Source organism: Haematobia irritans, chromosome 2, assembly GCF_050003625.1.
Source record: "Haematobia irritans isolate KBUSLIRL chromosome 2, ASM5000362v1, whole genome shotgun sequence".
Classification (NCBI taxonomy): domain Eukaryota; kingdom Metazoa; phylum Arthropoda; class Insecta; order Diptera; family Muscidae; genus Haematobia; species Haematobia irritans.
In genome coordinates this window covers 101005362-101029085 of record NC_134398.1, presented here as the reverse complement: position 1 = coordinate 101029085, position 23724 = coordinate 101005362, and the positions used below count along the sequence as shown (strand labels likewise).

The 23724-nt window shown below is 34.1% G+C and overlaps 1 protein-coding gene across 1 annotated transcript; it reads left to right on the top strand.

Moving 5' to 3' along the window:
- The first annotated feature begins 19865 nt into the window (after positions 1–19865).
- On the top strand, positions 19866–22023 carry LOC142225883 (uncharacterized). Its single transcript, XM_075295736.1, has 3 exons — positions 19866–19952; positions 20116–20341; positions 20398–22023. Exon 3 carries the CDS (start codon positions 20853–20855, stop codon positions 21360–21362), a length of 510 nt encoding a protein of 169 aa, XP_075151851.1. The 5' UTR covers positions 19866–19952; positions 20116–20341; positions 20398–20852; the 3' UTR covers positions 21363–22023.
- The last annotated feature ends 1701 nt before the right edge of the window (positions 22024–23724 follow it).

The following is a 23724-nucleotide window of genomic DNA, read 5'->3' as shown; positions in this document are numbered from 1 at the left end:
AGAACTCAATCGTGAAACGGACTGGATCGTCCAGAGACACAAAAAAGCAAACAGGAACCAAGGGTTTATGCTATCAACAGAGCCATCCACAACGAAGCGGAAGAAATGCGTAAAAAAGAGAGAGAAAGAAATGCACAACTAAACAGGCCACCACCGATAATAATTTCTTTTGATAAAAATTACAACGAGTTACACAGTCTTGTTAAAAAAACTGTAAAAAATGATTTTACGATCAAGCTACTCAACAACAAGTCTTACAAGATAAATACTGTGGAAGTCGAGGACTACCGAAATACTACAAAATCATTTAATGATTCACAAATTACTTGGTATACCTACGAAGACAAACAGCATAGACCGATAAGAGTCATGGCAAAAAGTTTGTCTCACACATGCGATCCAAAAGATATTATCGCAGACCTAAAGTTAAGGGGATACAAAATTATTAATGCTTTCAATAAGACCAAATTCAAATCAAAGGAACCGCTCGATATGTTCGTGTTATCATTTGAAAATACAGAGGATATAAACAAAATATATAATATTAATGTCATTCTCGACACAAAAGTCTCTATCGAAGGTTTGAGGCTTCCAAAACTTATTCCTCAATGCGCAAAATGCCAAAGTTATAATCATACAAAAAACTATTGTTCAAAAGAACCGAGATGTGTCCGTTGTGCTGGAAAACACGAATCTAAAAATTGTGACAAACCTGTAGATTCTAACCCCAAATGTGTTAACGTGGTGAGGGAGCACCCAGCAAGTTTAGAAAACTAAAAAACCCACCAAAATTCAAATTCTAAAACCTAAAGAAACAGTAGTTCTTGTAAATAAAAAATCAACACTGAATAAAAATTTATCAGCACCTTCAAATTCAAAGACAAATTCCAAATTGTACTCTCAAGTAGTACAACAACGCATCCAAACTAACGAGCAAACAAACCAAAACATTTTAACACAAATACTAATAAAACTGGAAAACATTGAATCTCAAAACAAGACATTTGAGAGTCGTTTACTCTCACTAGAGGAAAATTTCAGTTCCGTATTTGAATGAAATCAGAAATACGAATTATGCTCTGGAATGCAAATGGTCTTCTAAAGCACAAAACTGATCTGCTTTATATCCTACAGTCCAAAAACATTGACATCTGTCTCATAAGCGAGACCCACTTCACAAGAGAGTCGTTTATTTCATTTGAAAATTACAAAATATATCACACCATACACCCGAGTAATAAAGCCAGAGGAGGCAGTGCAATTATTATTAAAGACAAAATAACTCATTGGGAGGAAGAAAAGATTAAACTCGAACAATTTCAGGCTACAACTGTTACCGTTATGGAAAATAAAGAATACTTAACAATCACATCGTTATATAGCCCGCCAAGGCACAATATTAAACATGCTGAGTATGTGAGACTTCTAGAATCTCATAAACAAAAAATCATAATAGGAGGTGATTTTAATGCTAAACATATTCAATGGGGATCAAGATTGACCACAACGAAAGGAAGAGAACTAATAAAAGCAGTAAAACAGTGTGGATGCAAAGTAATATCTACTGGCTTACCAACATATTGGCCAGCAGACTTAAGAAAAAGTCCTGATCTCATTGACTTTTTCATAACAAAGAAGATCTCTCAAAACCAAATGAAAGTTGAGGAGGGGTTTGAATTAAACTCAGATCACTCGCCAATATACTTAACGTATAAAAACAAAAAAACTGTTAACGTTGAAAAGCCACAATTAATAAGCTCAGACACAGACTGGGAATTATTTAATACTCTTGTTAATAAAGGCCTAAATTCATATACACCAATCGAAACTCCAGATGATCTTGAAAATGAAACCAATAAACTCACAATCGTAATTCAAAATGCTTGTTGGATTAGTACACCGACATACCAAAAACCAACTTCATGTAACTCGTATCCCTTGCACATAAGAAACCTGGTGAAACAAAAAAGAAAACAAAGAAAGAAATGGCAAAAAAGCAGATCTCCTCATGATAGAAAACTGTTGAATGATTTGACAAAAAAGTGAGGAAGGAAATTAAGAAAATCAACAATGTGAAGTTTTCTCAGTTCATATCTAAACTGAGTTACGACAGTAAAACTAATTATTCCCTATGGAAAGCCACAAAAAAACTAAACCGGCCAAAAACTCTTAACCAGCCAATTCGAACCATGCAAAATACATGGGCAAGAACTGACCGAGAAAAGGCTAGCGTTTTCGCAAATTTTTTATCTTCAATTTTTTTCAAAAAAGTCAACCTCAAATATTATTAAAAGCTATACTGCATGCGAGGAACAGATTCCAAAAGTTACTTTAGGGGAAATCCTTATCGAAATAAAAAATCTTAAAAATAAAAAGTCTCCTGGCTTTGATTTGATTAATGCCGAAGTTCTAAAAAAACTTCCAATTAAAGCACTAGCCAAAATAACAAAATTATTCAATACAGCTATTCGTATAAAGTACATACCAACCACCTGGAAGGTCGCAGAAGTAATTATGGTTCCAAAGCCCGGTAAAGATCTGAATGAAGTCAGTTCATATAGACCAATTTCTCTCTTACCAATGATTGGAAAACTTTTTGAGAAGATTGTATGCAAGCGTCTCAACGAATACATTGAAAAAAGAAATATCATACCAAGCCATCAATTTGGTTTTCGAAAGGGACATTCTACAGTCGAGCAACTCCATAGGATAACTTTTGATATTGAAGAAACCTTCGAAAAAAAGGAAGTATATTCAGCAGTATTTTTGGATATATCCCAGGCTTTTGATGGAGTAGGGCATGCTTTGCTAAAACAAAAACTAAAAACAATTCTACCGAAAAGTTACTGTAACTTATTAGATTCGTATCAAATGATAGATGTTTTCGGGTCAAGCACGGAAATGACTATTCGGAAATCTTTCCAGTTCACTCTGGAGTCCCACAAGGCAGTATATTGGGCCCAGTTTTATACTTGTTATATACATATGACCTTCCATCACATTCACAATATACGATAGGGACATTCGCCGACGATACGGTCTTAATAGCTAGAGGAAATTGCAATGAAGCGTCAACATTGAAACTACAAAACGTCCTGGTGGAAGTAGATGCATGGACGAACAAATGAGGACTTAACTTAAACAGTTCGAAATCTGTTCACGTTGATTTCACGCAAAGACAAATACAATATAAACCCATTTTCATAAAAGGCCAACAAGTACCTGTAGCTGACTCTGCAAAATACCTTGGAATGACACTAGATAGCAAATTAAACTGGAAACCCCATGTATCATATAAAACGAAAGCCCTTGAATTAAAATATCGGGAGTTGAAATGGCTGATAGGTAGAAAGTCATCATTATCCATCGAAAACAAACTTACGATATACCAACAAGTCCTAAAGCCAATATGGGCGTATGGTATCCAGCTCTGGGGATGCGCTAAAGAAAGTATTATTCAAGGTATTCAAATACTCCAAAACAAAATCTTGAGAGATATTGTAAATGCCCCTTGGTATATAAGGAACAGTGATCTACATAGGGATCTGAAAATCAACACTGTAAGAGAAGAAATTCAGCAAGCAGCAGACAACTATGAAACACGTCTGCACCATCACATAAATCCGGAAATTCCTAAACTTTTAGAAGCCAATGTAACCCGAAGACTAAGTCGGTATAAGCCTCTAGATCTGAAGAGCAGATTTGCCCAGCGAATTGTACATTGAATCACAAGCTGCATCACATTCATAGTTAAACATATATTTAAAAAAACTACTAGTTAGTCTTATATACTAAGGACTAGTCGTAGTATTATACTTAAGCAGTTGTGGTATGTTTAAGAAATAAAAAAAAATCTTCTGTAAAATTTTTTTAACTTTTCTTTAATTTGCTTTCCGTTTCTTCTTTGTTTGAAATATCATAATTTATATACGACTACAAAGACAAAAAAAAAACAAATTAATTTGGCCATCTTACACTCAAAAAAAAAGTGAACTCTCTATTTCACTAAAGCCATATTAACTTTATATTAGTTCATAGAATCATTATGTTTGGAAAAAGTTTATTTTAGTCAAATAATTTTTTGCGTATGTTAGTTAAATGAACTAAAAAACGGGAAAAAGTTATACACAGATAAAGCATAAAGATTTCCTAATTTCGTATTTCTTACAAAATAGTTTATTATTTCTTTAAATTTGTAAATTTTACCAAAAATGTGTCCATCGTGAACTTCTTGCAATTTTGAACTCCAAGATTTCTCTTGAAGGCCGGTATGCACCTCTAGCGAAATTTTCGGTAGCAAAAAATTATTTAAGTCTACAACAAAAAAAAACAGGGCTGTGTACACACATTTTAAACCAGCTAATCGCTTTTAAAAATTGTTAATATATGTTCCAAATATTCCTCAAATAAATTGTTTATTATTTACAGACCTTTTAAAACTTTTACGCACACAATGATTGTAATAAATTAAATGTTTGCTGCCAAAATATGCTTTTGACAACCCTGTTATTTTCATTAAAGGTGCGTACTAGCTTACGAAATTGAACGCTACCGAAAATTTCGTTAGCATAAATAGCAATGCATTTCTTATGGGAATGAAATTTTTCGCTAGAGGTGCATACCGGCCTTAAAACTACAAAATTTTCTTTAACTACTGAAAAAAATTAGTTATGTTTAATAAATTTTTTTGAATTTGTCGGAAAATATTTACTTATTTTTGCCATATCGGAGTGATGCCAGCGCTTGTAATACCGTTTAGTTAAAATTTTCTAAAAAAGTTCCAAATTTTCTAAAATTAATCGAAAGTTATCTTTCCTGGTGGGTTCACTGTTTTTTCAGTGTACATCTCATCGTGTTACAGAATATATAAAATAAATTACAAAAATATATTGTAAGACTTCATGTTTATAAATATTTTAATAATTATTTAGGATGGTGGCTAATTAATTTAAATTAATTAAAAAACAAAATAAGAATACGACAACAATATTCGAATTTTATATTCACAAGTACAAATGATTTTCAATGTAACTTTCTATATTAACTAAAACAGAACGACTTTAATGTTTGTGTATTTATTTTCATTTTTATTACAACTATAATAAAAACCATTAAATAAAAAATAATTTTTCGAATTACAACAATGTATATTAATTAAATTTAACCCTCAATTGTTGTTGGTAAATTTAAATATGATCATCATCTCAATACCTTGATTTTATACTTGAGCATATCATCATAATTTTTATGGAATTTTTAATTTGTTCCTAGACCAACGAAGCGTTACAAATAGTTCGTTGGAATCATAATTATTGTTGAGATATTGTCCTCAAGTTGGAGAACTTGCTTGTTTTAGTGCAAAAATCATATTTTTTAAGGATTATTGTTCCTTAGTAATATATTTGTTTTTACCAGTGTGATTTGATTTGAACTCTTTAACTGCTTTGTACAAGATTGGTATGAAACACTGTTTTCTAAATAAATTCACAGCCTTTCCATTATATTTCACAAATAATATAAATAACTTATTGAGAATAACTCTTAAAAAGGTGTTTTCCCTCAGGACCAATTGCGTCATTTTCTTATGTCGTAATACTATTAGCAAATAATTAGTCCTGGTTTGGATTATTTAATCACATGTCAATTATTTTATTTGGTGGAAGAAGCTTAAATAAAATCGAAATTTAGGATATGGTCATATTTAACAAATATTTGACAGATATCAAAAGTCGTTGCCATAATCATTCCAACAAACAAATTTAGCTCGCATTGAATATAAAAAATGAAAATGGAGTGTTCCCAAAATACCATTCAATAACTTACTCTCGTCAATGTGACATTACCCTAGGCTTCAATACAGTGCCTTTAAGTAAGACGATTTTTAATTACACCCAAAGAAATTTGTTAGTAGGGACAGCAGAAAAGTCTGCTAAAACAGCAGAAAGTCTGATGAAAAAGGGACAGCAGCCACTGTTTGCTGAAATAGCAATTATTTTCTGCTGTTTTTTAAGCTCGATTACACTAAAACATATTTTATTTTGGCTGAAACAAATAAAAATGTTAACTTGAGAACTATCCGAACATAATTAAAATAATATTTTATGAATATCTATGTGTTTGACCAAAAATGTGAATATTCATCGAATTGAGGCATAACAGCAAACAAAATGTTTGCTGATCGTATTTAGGAGCTTCTATGTATATTACAGTGTAAAAAATATACCAAAAACTACTTTTGTTTCTTAAATAGGCTTTGGGGAAATTTGTATAACCTAAAAATTTTATAAATTGTTGTTCATTAGGCCCTGAAGTACAAAAATATAACAGCAGACATCGACTGCGCTTTTTAGCAGACTTTTTTCTATGAGTGTAAATATAGTTCAATTTAAATATCTAAATCAAAATATCTTAATCTAAATCAATTTTCTGTGATCCTCTCCATTCCAAAGACTACAGGTCAAAAATCTGTAGTGTTGTTGTCATAGTTGAAATTCGGAACACATCCCAAAACTGCTCATGATTCGCTTGAACGGTTAACAACAGCGAGGTTGTTAGTCTTCGTAAATTAGCTACACCGCCTGAAAATAAACAAGACATTTTTTGTTATTAATATTCAAATTAATAAAAAATTCGATTCTTGTACCATCTTTAAAGAGAATCGGATACAAGGGCTTCATTGCAGAAATAAATGCTGGCACATATTTCATCAAATCATATCAAATCATATATAAATATTGTCGTTCCATCCAAGATATTAAGAAGCATTGGATTATTTGCGAAATGTTTGTTCTTTTTTTAACGTTAGATTTGACAACAACGCCTTTTTAAAACAGACCCAATAAACACAAACGTTTGAAAAATGCTAAATTTCAACAATTTTTCAAACATTTTTTCAAAGGATTAGGGTAATATTCAAGTTGAGAAATTGTTGAGAAAATCGCGTTCTCAACAAAAAACAGACATTACCCTCAACAGTGAAATTCAACACATTAGCAATAATATCTCAAGTGTTATCCTCAAATTGAAATGCATCGCTACTCAATAATTTGTCAAACAATTTTCGATGCGTCAAATTCAAAATTAACATCTTTGCAAATACTTTTCAACCTAAATTTGTATGAATGATATCCCCACTTCAAATTGAAAGTCAAAGCCAAAATTCTATGAATTTTATATAATTTATTCATTTTTATCAAAATAAAATATATAATAATACACTACACTACATAATACACTACAATATCAATTGTTAAATAATAATCTTATTAAACATATCAACAAATAGGAACAAAAAAAAACAAACAACAAAACTTTAAATATCTTAAACATTATTAGTAAACACTTTTGCATTGATAATTCGATTTCCTTCCTTTTGGTGTCATAAAACAGCATTAAAATTTATTAACATGGGGGCAATTTGAAATTAGGAACGTACTGGACCGCGTGTTAGAATTGATTTCCAGCAGAAGGAATTCACAAAATATCCATTTTAAACTGATAATAGCATATGAATTAAACTGACGATGTGATGCACATTTTCATCCAGAAGTTGTTGATTTCAACAATTTGTTGTTTTTAACCATTTTAATTGGTTGCACTTGTAATGTTTCTGGAAAATTTTTCATGTCGATAAGCCACTCATTTTTCATTGGTCAGCTTCTTAATGTTTGCAAGAATGTAGCATCCAAAGATTTTAGTTTTCTGCAAAGAGATTTAAATTTAGTGACTTCTCTAAAGTGTTGATTTAATTTTTCATATTGACGTACCAATTATTATAAACTATTTGAAGCAGTTCCAGTTAATTGTCCACCATTTTTTCATCGGTCAGCGTTTTAATGTTTTCAAGAACGTAGAATCCATAATTTTAGTTTTCTGCAAAGAGATATACATTTAGTGACGTCCTTAAAGTTTTATTTCATTTATTATTTTCACTTACCTATTTTTATAAACTGTTTGGTTATTTGTCTAAAATTTTCCATTTTTTTTTTATTTCTTGCAATTGACCACGAACTTCGTTGCACAAATAAGTATTGAAAACCACATGGTTTTTTCGTTGCATTTTAGGGTAGTGTTTTGTCAAAGTTTTCTCATATTATCTTCAACACCTTTTCAAAGATTTCGTCAACATTTTGGCAAATTGGAAGTAATTCGCAAACAATTTGAAGATGTATTGAAGATGAGCTATTTCAAGTCAAGTTGAATTTATGTTGAAAATTATATTACCCTCAAACTGAAAAGTTGTTGCATTTGAAAAACACTCATCTTGTGTTTATTGGGGAGAAACAAAAATATTGCTAGGCTTTGAACCAGTCTACATGCAAACAAATATACATATAACATATATATAAACATACATACATACATATATAGTTATCACATCACATTTTTCAATTATTGGTAGGTGAGCAATCGTCTTTAGAATTCTCTTTTTTTGTTTGAAAATATTGCAGAATTCAATACTATCACGTATTGCATCAAGTCATTGATTTGTACAAATAATATATGTAATTCGGCAACATCGCCTAGTACAGCCAACATTTAAAAACTATTCCATTTTGTGGCTCGATTTTGCCATTTAAAGGCATTGGATAATCCAAATTGAAACGTATATGTTGCCAAGTTTCAAAGTTTTCTTGAAAATAAATTGATCGGAAATGTGTGGTTGACATATGTATGCAAATGTACAGTAATCCCTCGATTTACGTTGTCCCGGTTTACGTTGTTTCGATTTACGTCGTCAAGTTTTTTGTTCCATCCAACATCGATTTGCCATTCGATTTACGTCCTCGATTTTTTTGCCAGCTTTATCAGAGACTCCTTCCATTAGTGAAATAAGTACCAACGATGATGATATTGCAACATTTATTACTGAAATTCTTACCGAAATTCGTCAAACTCTGATTGACATTGTATATATACGCAATTGTCGAAGTGACGATGTTTTTTATATGTATACAACGTAACGGGTTTTCATTTGTTTATGAACTTAAGTTTTAAACCCTGATATTTTGGAATAATGAATTGTTTTTTATGTTTGCTTTATGGATATATATTTAATTATTTATTTTTTATGGATAAAAGACTGAATTACTTTTATTCTTCAAGTTGTTTATTATGTACACCCATATACATACATAATTAAATGGACTTAGGAGTAAGTATGAGCAAGTTTTAATTCGTTTTACGTCGTAAATCGAGGGATTACTGTACATGTTTAACTATTTTTATTAGGCGATGTTGCCGAATTTTACATTTTTGTGGAAATCAAAGGGCATACTGTAAAATTAAATCCTAGACAATCATTTCACAAATACATACAAATATAATTCGACGACGTCGGTTGAAAGAGTTAAACACAATTGCATATGCCACATTTGCTTTATTTTCAAGCAAATTTTGGAACTTTACAACATGTGCAGAATATATGTATTTTAATTTACAAAACCGGGCAACAAAATGGAACACACAATGAAATTAAATTCCTCCGTCAACGTCCAAAACTATTGATGTTTGTTTTTTGTAAGGCGATGTTGCCGAATTACATATATTATTTCTACAAATCAATGACTTGATGCAATACGTGATAGTATTGAATTCTGCAATATTTTCAAACAAAAAAAGAGAATTCTAAAGACGATTGCTCACCTACCAATAATTGAAAAATGTGATATGATGTATGTATGTATGTTTATATATATGTTATATGTATATTTGTTTGCATGTAGACTGGTTCAAAGCCTAGCAATATTTTTGTTTCTCTGTTTTAAAAAGGCGTTGTTGTCAAATCTAACGTTAAAAAAGAACAAACATTTCGCAAATAATCCAATGCTTCTTAATATCTTGGATGGAACGACAATAGCACTATTTGATATGATTTGATGAAATATGTGCTAGCATTTATTTCTGCAATGAAGCTCTTGTATCCGATTCTCTTGAAAGATGGTACAAGAAGCGAATTTTTATTAATTTGAATATTAATAACAAAAAATGTCTTGTTTATTTTCAGGCAGTGTAGCTAATTTACGAAGACTAACAACCTCGCTGCTGTTAACCGTTCAAGCGAATCATGAGCAGTTTTGGAATGTATGTCATGTATGTATGAGCTGTCATGATGCGGAGAAAAGGAATCAATTAAACACCTCTTGTGTGAGTGTCCTGCATTTTGTGTAAAGCGCAAGCATCTTTTAGGAGCATATAGCTTCAGATTACTGCCGAATCTGGAAAACGTTAACTTAAGCAGTCTGTTAATGTTTTTGGAACAATCTGTTTGGTTCAACAAAAGAAAATAATAATGAAGTTTCAGTGGTTAAAACTATGGAATAGGTACTTTTAGTTAAATGTGGTATCACAATGGTCGATTTTTCTAAAATAAATACAAAAATAATAAAAAATGGCAGCACGTAGAAAATATCTCTTCAATCACGGTCAAGTAATACAATTTTCTAATAACTTTAAATTTGCAAAAGATGACATCAATATTTCCAAGCTCACTGTTTCATTCGAAGAAATAATGATAGGTGAGGATGAGGCTTTAACGAACGAATTTGGTGGAACAGCTACCACAAAATATGAAGAGGCAAGTTTAGCTTACAGAAAATGTAAAACTAAAATGATCGAAATGCGAAAAAGAAAATCACAGTTAAAAGCAGATGAGTCTCTCAGAAAGGAGACATCCAACCTGGGTTTTCTTTTCTTAAGCTCCCATCTTCCGATACCCACCCATTCGAAGGGGGCTATTCGAAATGGCCTGCGTTTCGGGATATTTTTACAGCGCAAAAGCTTTACCACTTGCGAAGCAAAACGATGGGGGAGGCTTTTTTGTTTATTTATTTTGTTAAGTATATTCATATTTATAATACTACAATAAACAATAATTTTTTTATATTCAAAGACCCAATTATGAATAACTCTAGTATATCTTATATCTATATTAAAATTATTTTAAATATACGTAATTAAATTTTTCATTTCCTTTTGGAATAATTATAATAGATGCTTGTAATAAAAATTGTTAAAAACATTACATTACATAATTTAGGGTTGTATAAAATCTAGAGGTCGGTAAGTAAAACAACAGAGGAGCAGTTTACTGCGACTGAAGCCACCAATATTTGTTATAATTTAAAGTATTTGAAATTTGTCTATCTACATCCGAGATACTGACATCAAACCGAATGTTACTTAAATCTCACCTACTGATGTCGATGGATTTGTTGGTAGCCCATCTATATAGGTGGTAAAAGATGGGCAAACCATTCATGTCCTGAATATGTCTATTCTTGTCGAGGAATATAAAAGACTCTGGTGGAACAAACCCATTCAAAATTTAAGATCTTATGTAGTTCTCGTCTGTGTGAAATGGGGCCATAGGTTAGGTTAGGTTATGTGGCAGCCCGATGTATCAGGCTCACTTAAACTATTCAGTCCATTGTGATACCACAGTGGTGAACTTCTCTCTTATCACTGAGTGCTGCCCGATTCCATGTTAAGCTCAATGACAAGGGACCTCCTTTTTATAGCCGAGTCCGAACGGCGTTCCACATTCCAGTGAAACCACTTAGAGAAGCTTTGAAACCCTCAGAAATGTCACCAGCATTACTGAGGTGGGATAATCCACCGCTGAAAAACTTTTTGGTGTACGGTCGTAGCAGGAATCGAACCCACGACCTTGTGTATGCAAGGCGGGCAACCATTGCACCACGGTGGCTCCCAAATGGGGCCATAATCAAGTTCAAATCGAAACTCATACAGCATCTCGCAATGTGATTTCTTATCAGTTTTATTATTAAGTTGTCAATTCTATTGATATTTTCTGACTGGTACAATGTTCGATTGGAATAAAACTTTACGAAGTCGCTTTGTGGTGTTCGGAAAAGCGATGTACATGCTCTTAAACACTTCCGTTCGAATAATCGAATCCTTTCCATGTATGACGGCGAAATGTTAAACCATATGGGGCAACCATATGTTAATATTGGTCTCACAAATGACTGATACATAATTATTTTAACATTTTTTGTGACGTGTTTAGAGAAAAACAATTTACTGTGTGCAAAAAACGCTCTTCTGGCCTTATCAATTGAATCGTCAACATGTTGGTTGTAGTATAAGAATTTGTCTAGCTCTACACCTAGGTATTTAACACATTCAGAATTTTGAATATCCATATCTTCTAATTCTAATCTAACTCGAAATTTCCTCCAATTTTTCCTTATATTGGCATTGCATTTGTTAACTGATGAGCTAAATAGAATTGCCTTACATTTACCAGTATTTATTTTCATATGCCAGTTTTTAGCGTAAGTTTCGATAACATTAAAAGATGTTTGTAGATCGTTGTTTGTGGACTCAATAGTGTCCCCGGGTTGATAGATGACTATATCATCTGCGAATGCTATAATATTATCTAGGCTTGCTATAAGGGCGAAAATGTAGAGATTGAAAAGAATGGGTGCATTCACGGTGCCTTGTTGCAATCCATTAAACATTTTGAATTCACGACTGAATAGGTTCCTAAAATTAACAACGAACGTTTTGTTAGAACTCATCTCGAAAATCAGAATGACAAGATGTAGTGGAAATTGGTATGTAATCAAGTTGTAAACCATCCCATGCAACCATATGGTATCAAAAGCTTTCTCCATATCTATTAGGCATGCCCCCGTACAAAATTTCCTGTTCCAATTCCAATTTATATCAGATACCAAAATATTAATCGCATTGATAGTCGAATGTATGTGTTTAAAACCAAATTGACGCTCACTTATCAGATTTTTCTCCCACATTTAGTATTCAAGACATTGTTTATGCACATTTCAAATACTTTGCTGATATTAGGCAATAAACTAATCGGTCTAAAATTCTTCGGATTCGCTGTGTCTTTGTCCTTTTTGGGTATGACGATAACCTTGGCCTTTTTCCATGTCGTATGATAATGAGTTGTTAATAATATTATTGACAATTGTGCTGTAGTCTTGTTTCGTTCACAGGCAGGTAACAAAAAGTGAACCCGTCCGCTCTATTGTAAGAGCATTGGCCCTTTTGCATTCTGTGAAAGTTGTAATTGTTGAGTTGTTACACTCATATGTATTTTTGGAGTATAAAAATTCGTTGAAAGTATTTATAACCCATACTTGTGAAGAGTTCATCTCGTCTATAACCTTGAATGGATTGAAAGTAAGTACCGATAGTTTTCGCTATATCCTTCCCATTACGAATAACGTAATTCTGATCATTGTCGAGTTGTAGTACACTGTGATCAACGTTTGCCTTTTGAATTATGTCCCTTCTATTCACAGGAATTCTAAGCTCAGATATATCTACCTCATCTATTCTCCTAAAGTTCCTCCTGTTGGTAAACATATCAGCCGATTGTTTGGTAAACATATCAGCCGATTGTTTAGAATTTATTGCTGATAAATTTTTTTCAAAACTCCTGTTCATAGCTATTAAGAGGTTGTCTTTGATTAGTTTCCTAATTCTTTTAAGAGTTGCTTTTATTACCACCAGTTCAGGTTCCGGAACGGGATTTTCTAATCGATTGTTTCTCTGTATAATCGTTAATAATCGACTTTTCTTCTTATGTAATTTTTCGATTATTCTATTCGAAATAGGGTATCTATTACTCCTGAATGTTGGGACGATTTCTTCAATAGAATTTATTATAATGGAATTAGTTAGTTCTAAGCAGTGGTATATTTCGCTGTTGGCTAGATTATAGTAGTTCGGTACAATAAGCTTGTCGTCAGTTCTGCTAGTAACGCTTTTTTGAAATTTATTCCAGTTGGTGGATTTGTAATTGTATCTAGCCTCTGGTATGACCTTAAAGAGATCGAAGAGTTGGTTATTGCTCATGGATGCCGTTGTAATAAGAGCGTCATGATCGCTATCATATGGAAGTGTCCTTATACAGTTAAGTGTGTCATTCTCAGGATTGATTCTAATTCTACTATCGATAATAAATAGATCCAAAAATGATTCTGTTTTGGGATATGATGCAGTAGAAGAAGCATATAGTTTACATCTAAAAGCCATTTCATTCCCGGACAACCAGTTTTTCAGTGCATTTCCTTTAGGATTATTATCCGTGTTTCCCCATTCAGTTCTTTTGCTGTTTAGGTCTCCCCCTAGTATAAAAAAATTATCTAAATTTTGAATGTTAAGATCAACAAATAATTGAGTAAGATCGGATTGAAAACCTGAATTATTATTACCCGTGGGGTAATAAGCTGAAATCGTAAATAATGTTTTGTTGTTGCCTATTGGTATGGAGATTATAGATGTGTCCAGGAATTGGGAATCTTGAAGAGAATGTCTTACAATTTCTTTATGTGAGATATAATTTTTAATTAATATTGCTGTACCTCCCCCTCTGGAGTTAGGTCAGTCATTTCTAATGATATTATAATCTGTGATACATAGTTTGTGTCTTTTATTTAATTTAGTTTCACTTAATAGTACTATATCAGGTTTATGTAATTCGATGAATTTATTTAGATTGTATCGTTTACTTATAGATATTATGGAATTTACATTGATTTGAATAATCTTAAGGTTTCTAGACATTACTACATTAGGTTGATTGGTCATATTACACACCAAGCATAGAAAAAATAGTTTCAATTTTTGCGGACTGCATTTGCAGTTGCTGTTGCATATTAATTAGTTGATTTGACAAATTTGTCATCATCTTTTTCATTTCTACTAGAAAATTGTTATTTGGATTATTTGTTAGTAATGGAGACTCATTTACATTATTCCTTAGAACATTGGAAAAGCTTATATTTGGATTGGTGTAGTTTCGGTATAAATGACTATTGTTTTTTTTTTCTTTTATTGTTTCCTTTTTGGACCTCAATTTTTCTTGAAGTTTTTTTGTAAACTTGGCAACCCTTGTATGATGCAGGATGTCCATATGATTTACATAAAACGCAATAAAGATTCTCTTTGGGAACATCTTTAACTTCGCATTTCCCTCTCTCGTGGCTGACGTTGCTCTTGACGCATTTGGGTGGGAGAAAACAGTTGGACGAACTGTGGAAGAATCCCTGACAATTTCTGCATTGGGTTATCACTGGTCGATTCAACGGCTCGCAGCTAACAACTCGATGATCAATACTTTTTATTGATTTAAGATTGCTGGGATTGCTGTCGGGACTAATCTGCACTATGAATATTGGAAGCTTATACCCTTCTGTAACAGACTTCTTAGTAGTGAATTGGTCAACTTTAACAAACTTCAAATCCTCAGATTCGTAGGTCAATAGTTCATTATGAATGGTATTTGGATCAGTGTCGTATTCTAAACCTTTAAGAATAAATGTTTTGTATTTAAGACTTTTTGGTGTGAAAGTTACAAATTTCAAATTAGTTTTTTCTAAGTAAGCTTTTACTCTAATGTGGTCATTAAGAGAATTTAGGTATAAGGCTCGTTTATTGCGAAATTGTTTTATTTGAAAATTGTTAATTTTTAAACCATTTTTAATAAAGTTTATTAATTCCTTTGAGTCTATGTCATACATGTTTATTGGGGGTATTCTTTTTATTTTTGTTGTTATCATTAATTGCTAATGGGTTGACAAGTGGCTGAGAGATTGTATTATGAACAGTTGTTGTATTGTTTTGATCTTTTCTTGTTGTTGTATTGACTATTTGATTTTGCTCTTTAAATTGGCTCACGTGTTGTGTGAAACTTTGAAGTATTTCTGCATCGCAGTCGCGAGAGAGCAAAGTAGTTGTTTTTCGTCACTTTGGGCACCTACTCCCTTCTTATTTTGTCTTTTTCTTTGATGGGGGGTTTTTAGATCACCACATCGTGTAATGTTTATATTGTTTGTTGGCATGAGAGCATGTTGCTCTGCGGCTATTGGTACACCACGTGGTGTAATGTTTACATTGTTGTTATTGTTTTTTGAAATGGGAGCACATTGCTCGGTCATTTCAATATTATAATTTCAATGATTACTTTTATATTTTTATTTGTTGAGACACTTTTCAGATTGATAGATATGAGACTCACTGCTAGTGAGCTTTTATTTGGTATATGAAGACCGAATACCACAATATATATAAATCCGTTCTTATTGCGATGCCTGATGTCTACGACACGTCTATCACTCATCACTGTTACGAACGAATTCCACGAGGGGGAGGCCTACCAAATCGTTAAAAAGTTTGATCTGGTAGTTGAAAATTTTCAGCTGGCATGGGATGCGCTAGTAACGCGCTATGAAAATCCAAGATTTTTAATTCATCAAAAGATGAAACAACTTTTCGGTTTACCATCACTTCAATTAGAGACTCCAAAATCTATTCGCCAGATACAAAGTGGTATCAATGACAGTTTTCCAATTTTTAAATCCTACAAAATCAATACGGATAATTGGAACCCCATATTGGTCCACCTCTGTTCCACAAAACTTCCAGAGGATACTTTACGTGCCTGGGAAGATTCTCTCTGCAATCCTAAAGAGTTGCCAACTTTGTTGCAAATGAGTTCTTTTCTGTCCAAACAAATTGAAATAATAGAAACAATCTCCGATTTTCGAAAATCCAACTCGAGAGAAAATCATGGACAACAGCAAAAATCTCAATCTTTCGTATCCATCATAGAATCGGATAAACAAAAATACTTATATAAGAAATGTAATCGTAATCATCCATTGCGCAATTGCAATTATTTTAAATCACTTTCGGTCAACGATCGTCTCAAATATGTATATTCAAACAAATACTGCTCGAACTGTCTTTCTTTAAATCAAATTGCACGAGTGACAGATCATGCTCAAAATGTAATAAGAAGCATCATACCATGCTTCATCTTGACAACAACCAGCTTCCTCTTCAGCGCCTTCAGAAATACCCAGCACCAGTTCTCAGTCAACTAATGTTCAAGCACATTTCACTCAAAATGGCGGGACAACTATTTTACCTACGGCTATTATTGACATTGACCATGCAGGAGAATTGTTTACGTTACGTGTTCTTCTAGATGCAGGGTCGGAGAGAACGTTTATATCAAGACGAGTTCAACAAACATTAAACCTCCCTATAGTAACGAGTAACTTTCAAATTTCTGGGCTCGGTGGGACGGTTGTTGTAACTCAAAATCATTATGCTGCGTTAATATAAAATCAAAGATATCGAATTTTACACATTTTTTGCCGTCAAATCAAGCTGGAATTGAAAATCTCCCTGATCTAAATGATTTTAAGTTAGCAGACACACATTTCTTTAAGCCGGGACCTATTGACATGATAATCGGAAGTGATTACTATTAATTTAAATGGTGTTCGATCTATTATCGAGAGCGGCCTTGAAGCTCGAGAATCTTATTTTGGGTGGTATTTGTCCGGTCCTTTACCACCCGCGGATGTTCATACTTTTTCAACCCTTGTATCAAGTTCAGATGATTTTCTTCTACATGAACAAATACGAAAATTTTGGGAGATCGAAGAAGCTAAAAGATCGAATCCTATATCAGACGAGGATAAATTTTGTCAAGACTTTTTTCGGCAGATAACCTTTCGCCGAACTGATGGCCGTTTTGTCATACATCTTCCTTTTAAGGCAGAGTTTCCAGAGCAAGTTCATTTAGGACATTCTAGAAATATGGCACTTGCCCAATTCCATCGCATGGAAAAAAACGTTAGAGAAAATTCCTGATCTCAAAATTTCTTACCAGAAAATTCTTCAAGAAGACATGGATAACATGGAGCCATGCTATAGTTTCGAAATTTACGCTGAAAAAACATTTCTATTTTTTCTACCTCACCACAAATCAACCAAATTGCGAGTTGTATTTAAAGGCTCAAAAAAGACAGACAGTGGGTTCTCCTTGAATGATGTGTTATATGCTGGACCAATTTTGCAAGCAGATTTAATGCAAATTGTACTCAGTTGGCGATACTATAAATATGTCTTAACAGGTGATATACAGATTAAAACATTAGGCATCCGCTAGAATGCAATACATGATATTTTTTACTATGTTGTCGAACCTATTAGTCCCATATCAGGAGCAACAAAGCGACAAGTTCTCTCTATAATTGCTCGACTTTTCGACCCACTTGTTTGGTTGGGACCAATTGTTATTACAGCAAAACTTCTCATGCAGAAGTTGTGGGAAGATAAGATAGATTGGGATGAAGGCATACCACCCCATTTATTAATGGAATGAAAATCGTTTATCGAAAGTTTGCCGAATATCGCCGAAATAAAAATCCCCCGATACGTGAATTTTTCTCCAGGAGCTCCGATCCAAATACACGGATTTTGCGACGCGTCGTCGTCCACGAGAATCACAGTAGAAACATGTAAAAACGGAGGACAATCCTGCCGATTTGGGCACACGAGTGTGTTCTTCTCAAGATTTGGTAAATAATTCACTGTGGTGGCATGGGCCATCCTGGCTGCAACAACCGATTGAAGTTTGGCCAAGAACATTCGATCCTACGGATCTTGAAATAAAGAAGGTGTCAACATTTCATCTTGAACTGCAAGAGGACATAACTTCGCGATTTTCATCTTTAAACAGGGCACTACGTGTCGTTTGTTATATGTTTCGATTTGTTAAGTTATGTCGCAAGAAAATTCAACAAAGAATCGTTTAATTATTTTAGCTCAACGCATTCACTATCCTAGAGAATATGAAAATATTCAAGATAAAAAGCAAATCAACAATAAAATACATATTTTGACTCTAAATCCGTTTTTAGACAAGGAAAGTCTACTTAGAGTTGGTGAAAGACTTCAAAATGCTGGCTTGAGCTACTCCGAACGACATCCCGTCATAATACCAGAAAGAGCCATACGAATCGTCCGTCCGATCTTGCTGTGGCACGGCCATATTCCGATTTTGGCGGCGTCGGAGTTCTGCCCCTGCAGAATGTCGTTACTCTGGCGCCCAGCCTCGTAGTCCGCGTGTCCCCCCATGGTGTATCCGTTCCGGTCCGTGCAGTAATCGACAACTGCGCGCGACAAAGCCAAATCTGTCGCTCTATGGTTGAGAACTTAGGGCTCCCGGTTACAAATATTGAGGGGGTCCAATTTTGCCGGTTGACAGTTTCGTCCGCTTATGATCCAGAGCAGCGATTGACGTTTACTGGTCGTGTGCACGATCTAGGTCGTGTGTTGACTCCCGTCGAAGCCGTGCCAGAACGGATCAAGGAATCTTTTTTGGGATTACCTTTGGCAGATCCACAATTTTACAGAGTGGGACGGGTTGCGATCGTTTTTGGTCCTGAGGTATATGGGCGAATTATAACACATAGGGTGTATACGTCGCCCGGTCTCCCGGTGGCTCATTATACAATTTTCAATTGGGTTCTGTCCGGGTTGTGTAACTGTTAGGGTAAATACGCGAGAGCCCCCCTTTTGGGTTCTAACGGCCCCCTTTTGGCCATCGTTTTATTGTATCTCTATTCACGAGAGCCCCTTTTTTGGGGTCCTACCGGGTCCCCTTTTGACCCATCGCTACCTTGTCGCGAGAGCCCCCCTTTTGGGTTCTACCAGGTCCCCTTCTGACCTTACGAACTTATTTTTATTAGTTTTTTTTTTTGTAATCTAGTCTTAAGTTGAATTTGAAAAGATAAATGAATGAATAAATTGGATTTATGGTAAATGAACTGAAAGAAACTCACTTTGCACTGCACTTAGCCTCATTTTGTATTTTAAGTTTAGTTTTAGTTACAACATACCTTGATGTTGCAAGGCGGCCGGCAATGTTTAAGTTAAAATAAAGATTAATTGGGTTTAATAGTGTTCGTTAGAATTTGTATACGACTTTTTGGTACATCCCTGCCAGAGTAGAAATGTCATAATTCCAATATTATTTTATCTTGTCAAAAGCCCCCGCCTTCCGCCATCTTGGTTGAGAGCATCTCTCACTTTACTTGTTATCGATAAGCCAATTGGTGCGGTTGCAAATTTATCCATATCGTTGGAAATTATAGGTAATATTGTTTACCATTTTGTATTTATTTAAAAACCTCAATAAAGCCTCCTGCTTTTATTATATATTGAAAATACTAAACTATCGTGTTTTTATTTTTCTTTATATTTTCCATATTTTTCGCAATCGGCGAACAAATCTCATTTCGCCATGCTCTTTGTAAGATATACTGTTGTTGATGGCAACCCGAAAGATGACAGCAATACCGTTGGCAATGCGAGTGGGTTCGATGGGGTTCAAACCGCAACAACTGAACAATAATTTTATGGCAGTTCCTTATATACATTATATATGTTTATTTGTAATAGTAAATTTTTGCGTCCCCTTTTTTCATATAAAGAAGGCCCTTCAGGCCTTGATTTGGCCCTTTCTGCTGGACACAAAAAACATGTAAGGATAGTCATAATTTTTCAATTTCATTGTATTTTATTTAATTATTTTTTTAGCAAATAAACACTATACATCTTTTGTACATCCAACCTTTGAACAATTCGAGTCTCATTGGAAATTGTATTACTGCCAAGATTGGAATGCTTTAGGTGGTTTATTTTCGTGTCAAGACGCAGAGAGGACATTTTTATGTGATGTTTATTAGAAGTTCTAATTGACTATATATTGGATGTTTCAAGAAACCAATTAACTTCAAGCCTACTGACGAATTTAATTTGTTATGGATGCTGCCAAATTTATCGATGCCTAACTGCCATAACAACAGTCGCTGTTATATTTGCCGTTTTTAATTTGTTGACAAGTGATTCTGTGTTTTTTTTATAGTGGAGAAATTTGTCATATTCCTAGCAAAGAATCACTGCCGTCTAATTATTGATGCCGTCTGTGTTACATTTATTTATGCCGTCAAATTATTTATGTTAAAATTTTTATAACTGCCTTTGATAATTTCATGTCAGAAAAGCCCGAACCTTCGCAGCAGAGAAGCAAACGATCAACACAAGGTAAAACCCCAGCCCGCTTCGACGCATACCTCATCGACATGAGCCTACAACATTCGCCCACATCAAAAACATCTATACAAATTGGAGAAAAAGTATGTACGCCAACCAATAAACTGCAAGAAAAACCAACAAATCAACCGTCTACGTCATCTGCCAGTAGTGACCGCATAGAAGCCGAAAAGCAGAATTTAACACCAGTTCAACACTCAAAGACAACAACAATGGACGTAGAGGGTGAGTTGCAAAAGCAAATGGTAACAATGCAGAAACAAATGATGCAAATGCAGAAGTTGCTGCAAGATCAGTTTAAAGTGCAGCAGACAGAGATTCAAAAACTGCGAAAAGATTTGGATGAAAAAGTAATCTCGCAGCATACAACACCGTCCGTCCAACAATCTCATGGTCAGCAGACTTCGCAGCAACAATTCTCAGTTGAAAATTCTCAAATGAGAATTTAAAACATCTAGTTCCATCAAAAAAAATTTCGACACTGGCCTATTTCTGGTAACTCTGATCCCAGGAAAGGACATTTCTCATATTTCCAACATCAGAGGCATTCTAAATCAAATTATTAAATGGGAAGTCCCCAAGAAAAAAGAAACGGACATTCAATGCCGCAGATGCCAAAGGTGGGGTCATATCTCGAAGAATTGCAATTCCCCTTACAGGTGCGTCAAATGTAATCTCGACCATGAACCAGGTGAGTGTCTCCGTACCAGAGAGGATCAGACAGACCCTTTCTGTAATAATTGTGGTGAAGCTGGTCACCCAGCCAATTGGAGAGGTTGTCCTACATACAAAAAGTATGTGGCCAGAAAAGGCAGCTGTCAGAAACAACGTAAACCGTGCCATAACTTCGTCACTAGTATCTCCTGGACGAACTTTTTCTAATCTTTTTCAACAACAATCCACTAAAATGCACCCCATCCAATATGCACCAAAAAGCATCATAGATCAATTCATGGAACTAGCAAGTTACTTTATGGATCCTGAAGAACTTACGCTGGAACAGGAAATAAACTTATTCTTAAAAAACTACAAAAGTATGTCAAAGTCTGACGCAAAAACTGAGTTTAAGCGTCTATTTAATAAAATTAAACATATTAATAATGATCCATAGATACATTAAATTAATAACATTCAACGTAAGGTCTCTTAATGACACTAGTCGACAGTTAGACCTGGCAAGCTTGTTGCTCCATAACAAGATAGACATCGGATTCATCCAGGAGTGTCACCTGCGAAGAAATAGAAAAATTAGAATCAATGGATACAATATAATAACCGATAACTCACCTGTTGGCACAGCTGTTGTTATCAAAAATTGCATTAATTTCAGTAGAGTATATCTCAACAACATTGGAATGAATACTAGCCTTGTTCAAATTGATTACATAACATCTGGAATACGCAAGCGATATCTCTTTGGCTCCGTTTATATCCCATGTAACCATCCCTCACAAACATTAGAATCTGACCTTGAAAAACTTTTGCAATTTTGCAAAACTTTTGATGCCTTCGTCCTAGGGGGTGACTTAAACTCAAAAAATACATCTTGGGGTGACTCTAACGAGAACTCAAACGGCAGGACACTTCATTCTTGGCTTGGTAATAATGTGCTCGATATTATACGCATTTGTGATACATCTCCATCTTATCCAAATGGCAGCTCATTTCTTGATCATTTCCTTGTCAGCACACAGCTCATAGACATCATAAACCAAAACTACAAAATTCAAACTCTCCCAACATTTTCTGATCATTTCCCGATCAAAATGGATTTGCAGCTTCATCAGGCCGGACCGCTTATGAGATCACCTAGAATTGTTACTTCATACGCTGCCACAAACTGGGACAATTTTCGTCACGATATTGATGACGCCATCTGCAGGCTAACTCCTATAACAAATAATAACCTCCAAAATCATGAAATTGATGAATTATAATACCCATAATACCCATTCACAGCAAATTGAAGTTAAGGATGGAAAATTTCCCCTCTCCGAAAGGACAAAAAACTCTTTAGATTGAAGTACTCCTGGCAGAAAGACCTTAAAAAAATGTTTCATCGTGCTGGAAACAGGACATCCAGTGAGTATAAAATTTTGCCCAAACAAATTCAATTACTGAAAATAATAATAAAAGAGTCAGTAGCTATTGAACAAGCTAACAAATTCAAAAATACACTGGGAAAAATAAACCCTGGTCCTTCCGCCTTCAAACAAATTTACCAAGTAATTGAGAAAAATAAACACCCCTTCTGCAATAAGATAACGCACAATGATTGCACCATTACCAACGCCATTGATATAGCTGATCACTTCAAAAATTTTTATTCCGAAGTTTTCCGGGAAACAATTCCGCAACACCCGGTTCCTGACCTTGTTTCTAGAGTGACTTCATGCATCGAGCCCATTCCACGCCATATATACTCGTTCAATGAAAGCTTTACAGCACTTTCTAATACGGATTCGCAAAATTTTACAACCTCTGAAAAGATTAAAAACATTATCCAATTCATAAACAACAAAAAATCATCTGGCATGGATGGAATTTCAAATTACATTCTTAAAAAATTTCCCGAATCGACAGCAAACCTGTTGGCGGTCATTTTCAACAACTGCATAAATAATTGCTATTTCCCTAATGACTGGAAAAAAGCTAAAATACTACCGATAAAGAAAAAACCAGATAGTATCAACCTCTGCGATTTCCGTCCAATATCGTTATTGTCTAACGTGGGGAAAAATTTTTGAAAATGTCATAAAAGAAAAACTGGAAAACAATTTCATTGTAGAACCCATCTCTGATTTCCAATTT

Coding starts and splice junctions, on each gene's coding strand:
- LOC142225883 (XM_075295736.1), top strand. CDS start 20,853: ATGTCAGAAAAGCCCGAACCTTCGCAGCAGAGAAGCAAACGATCAACA.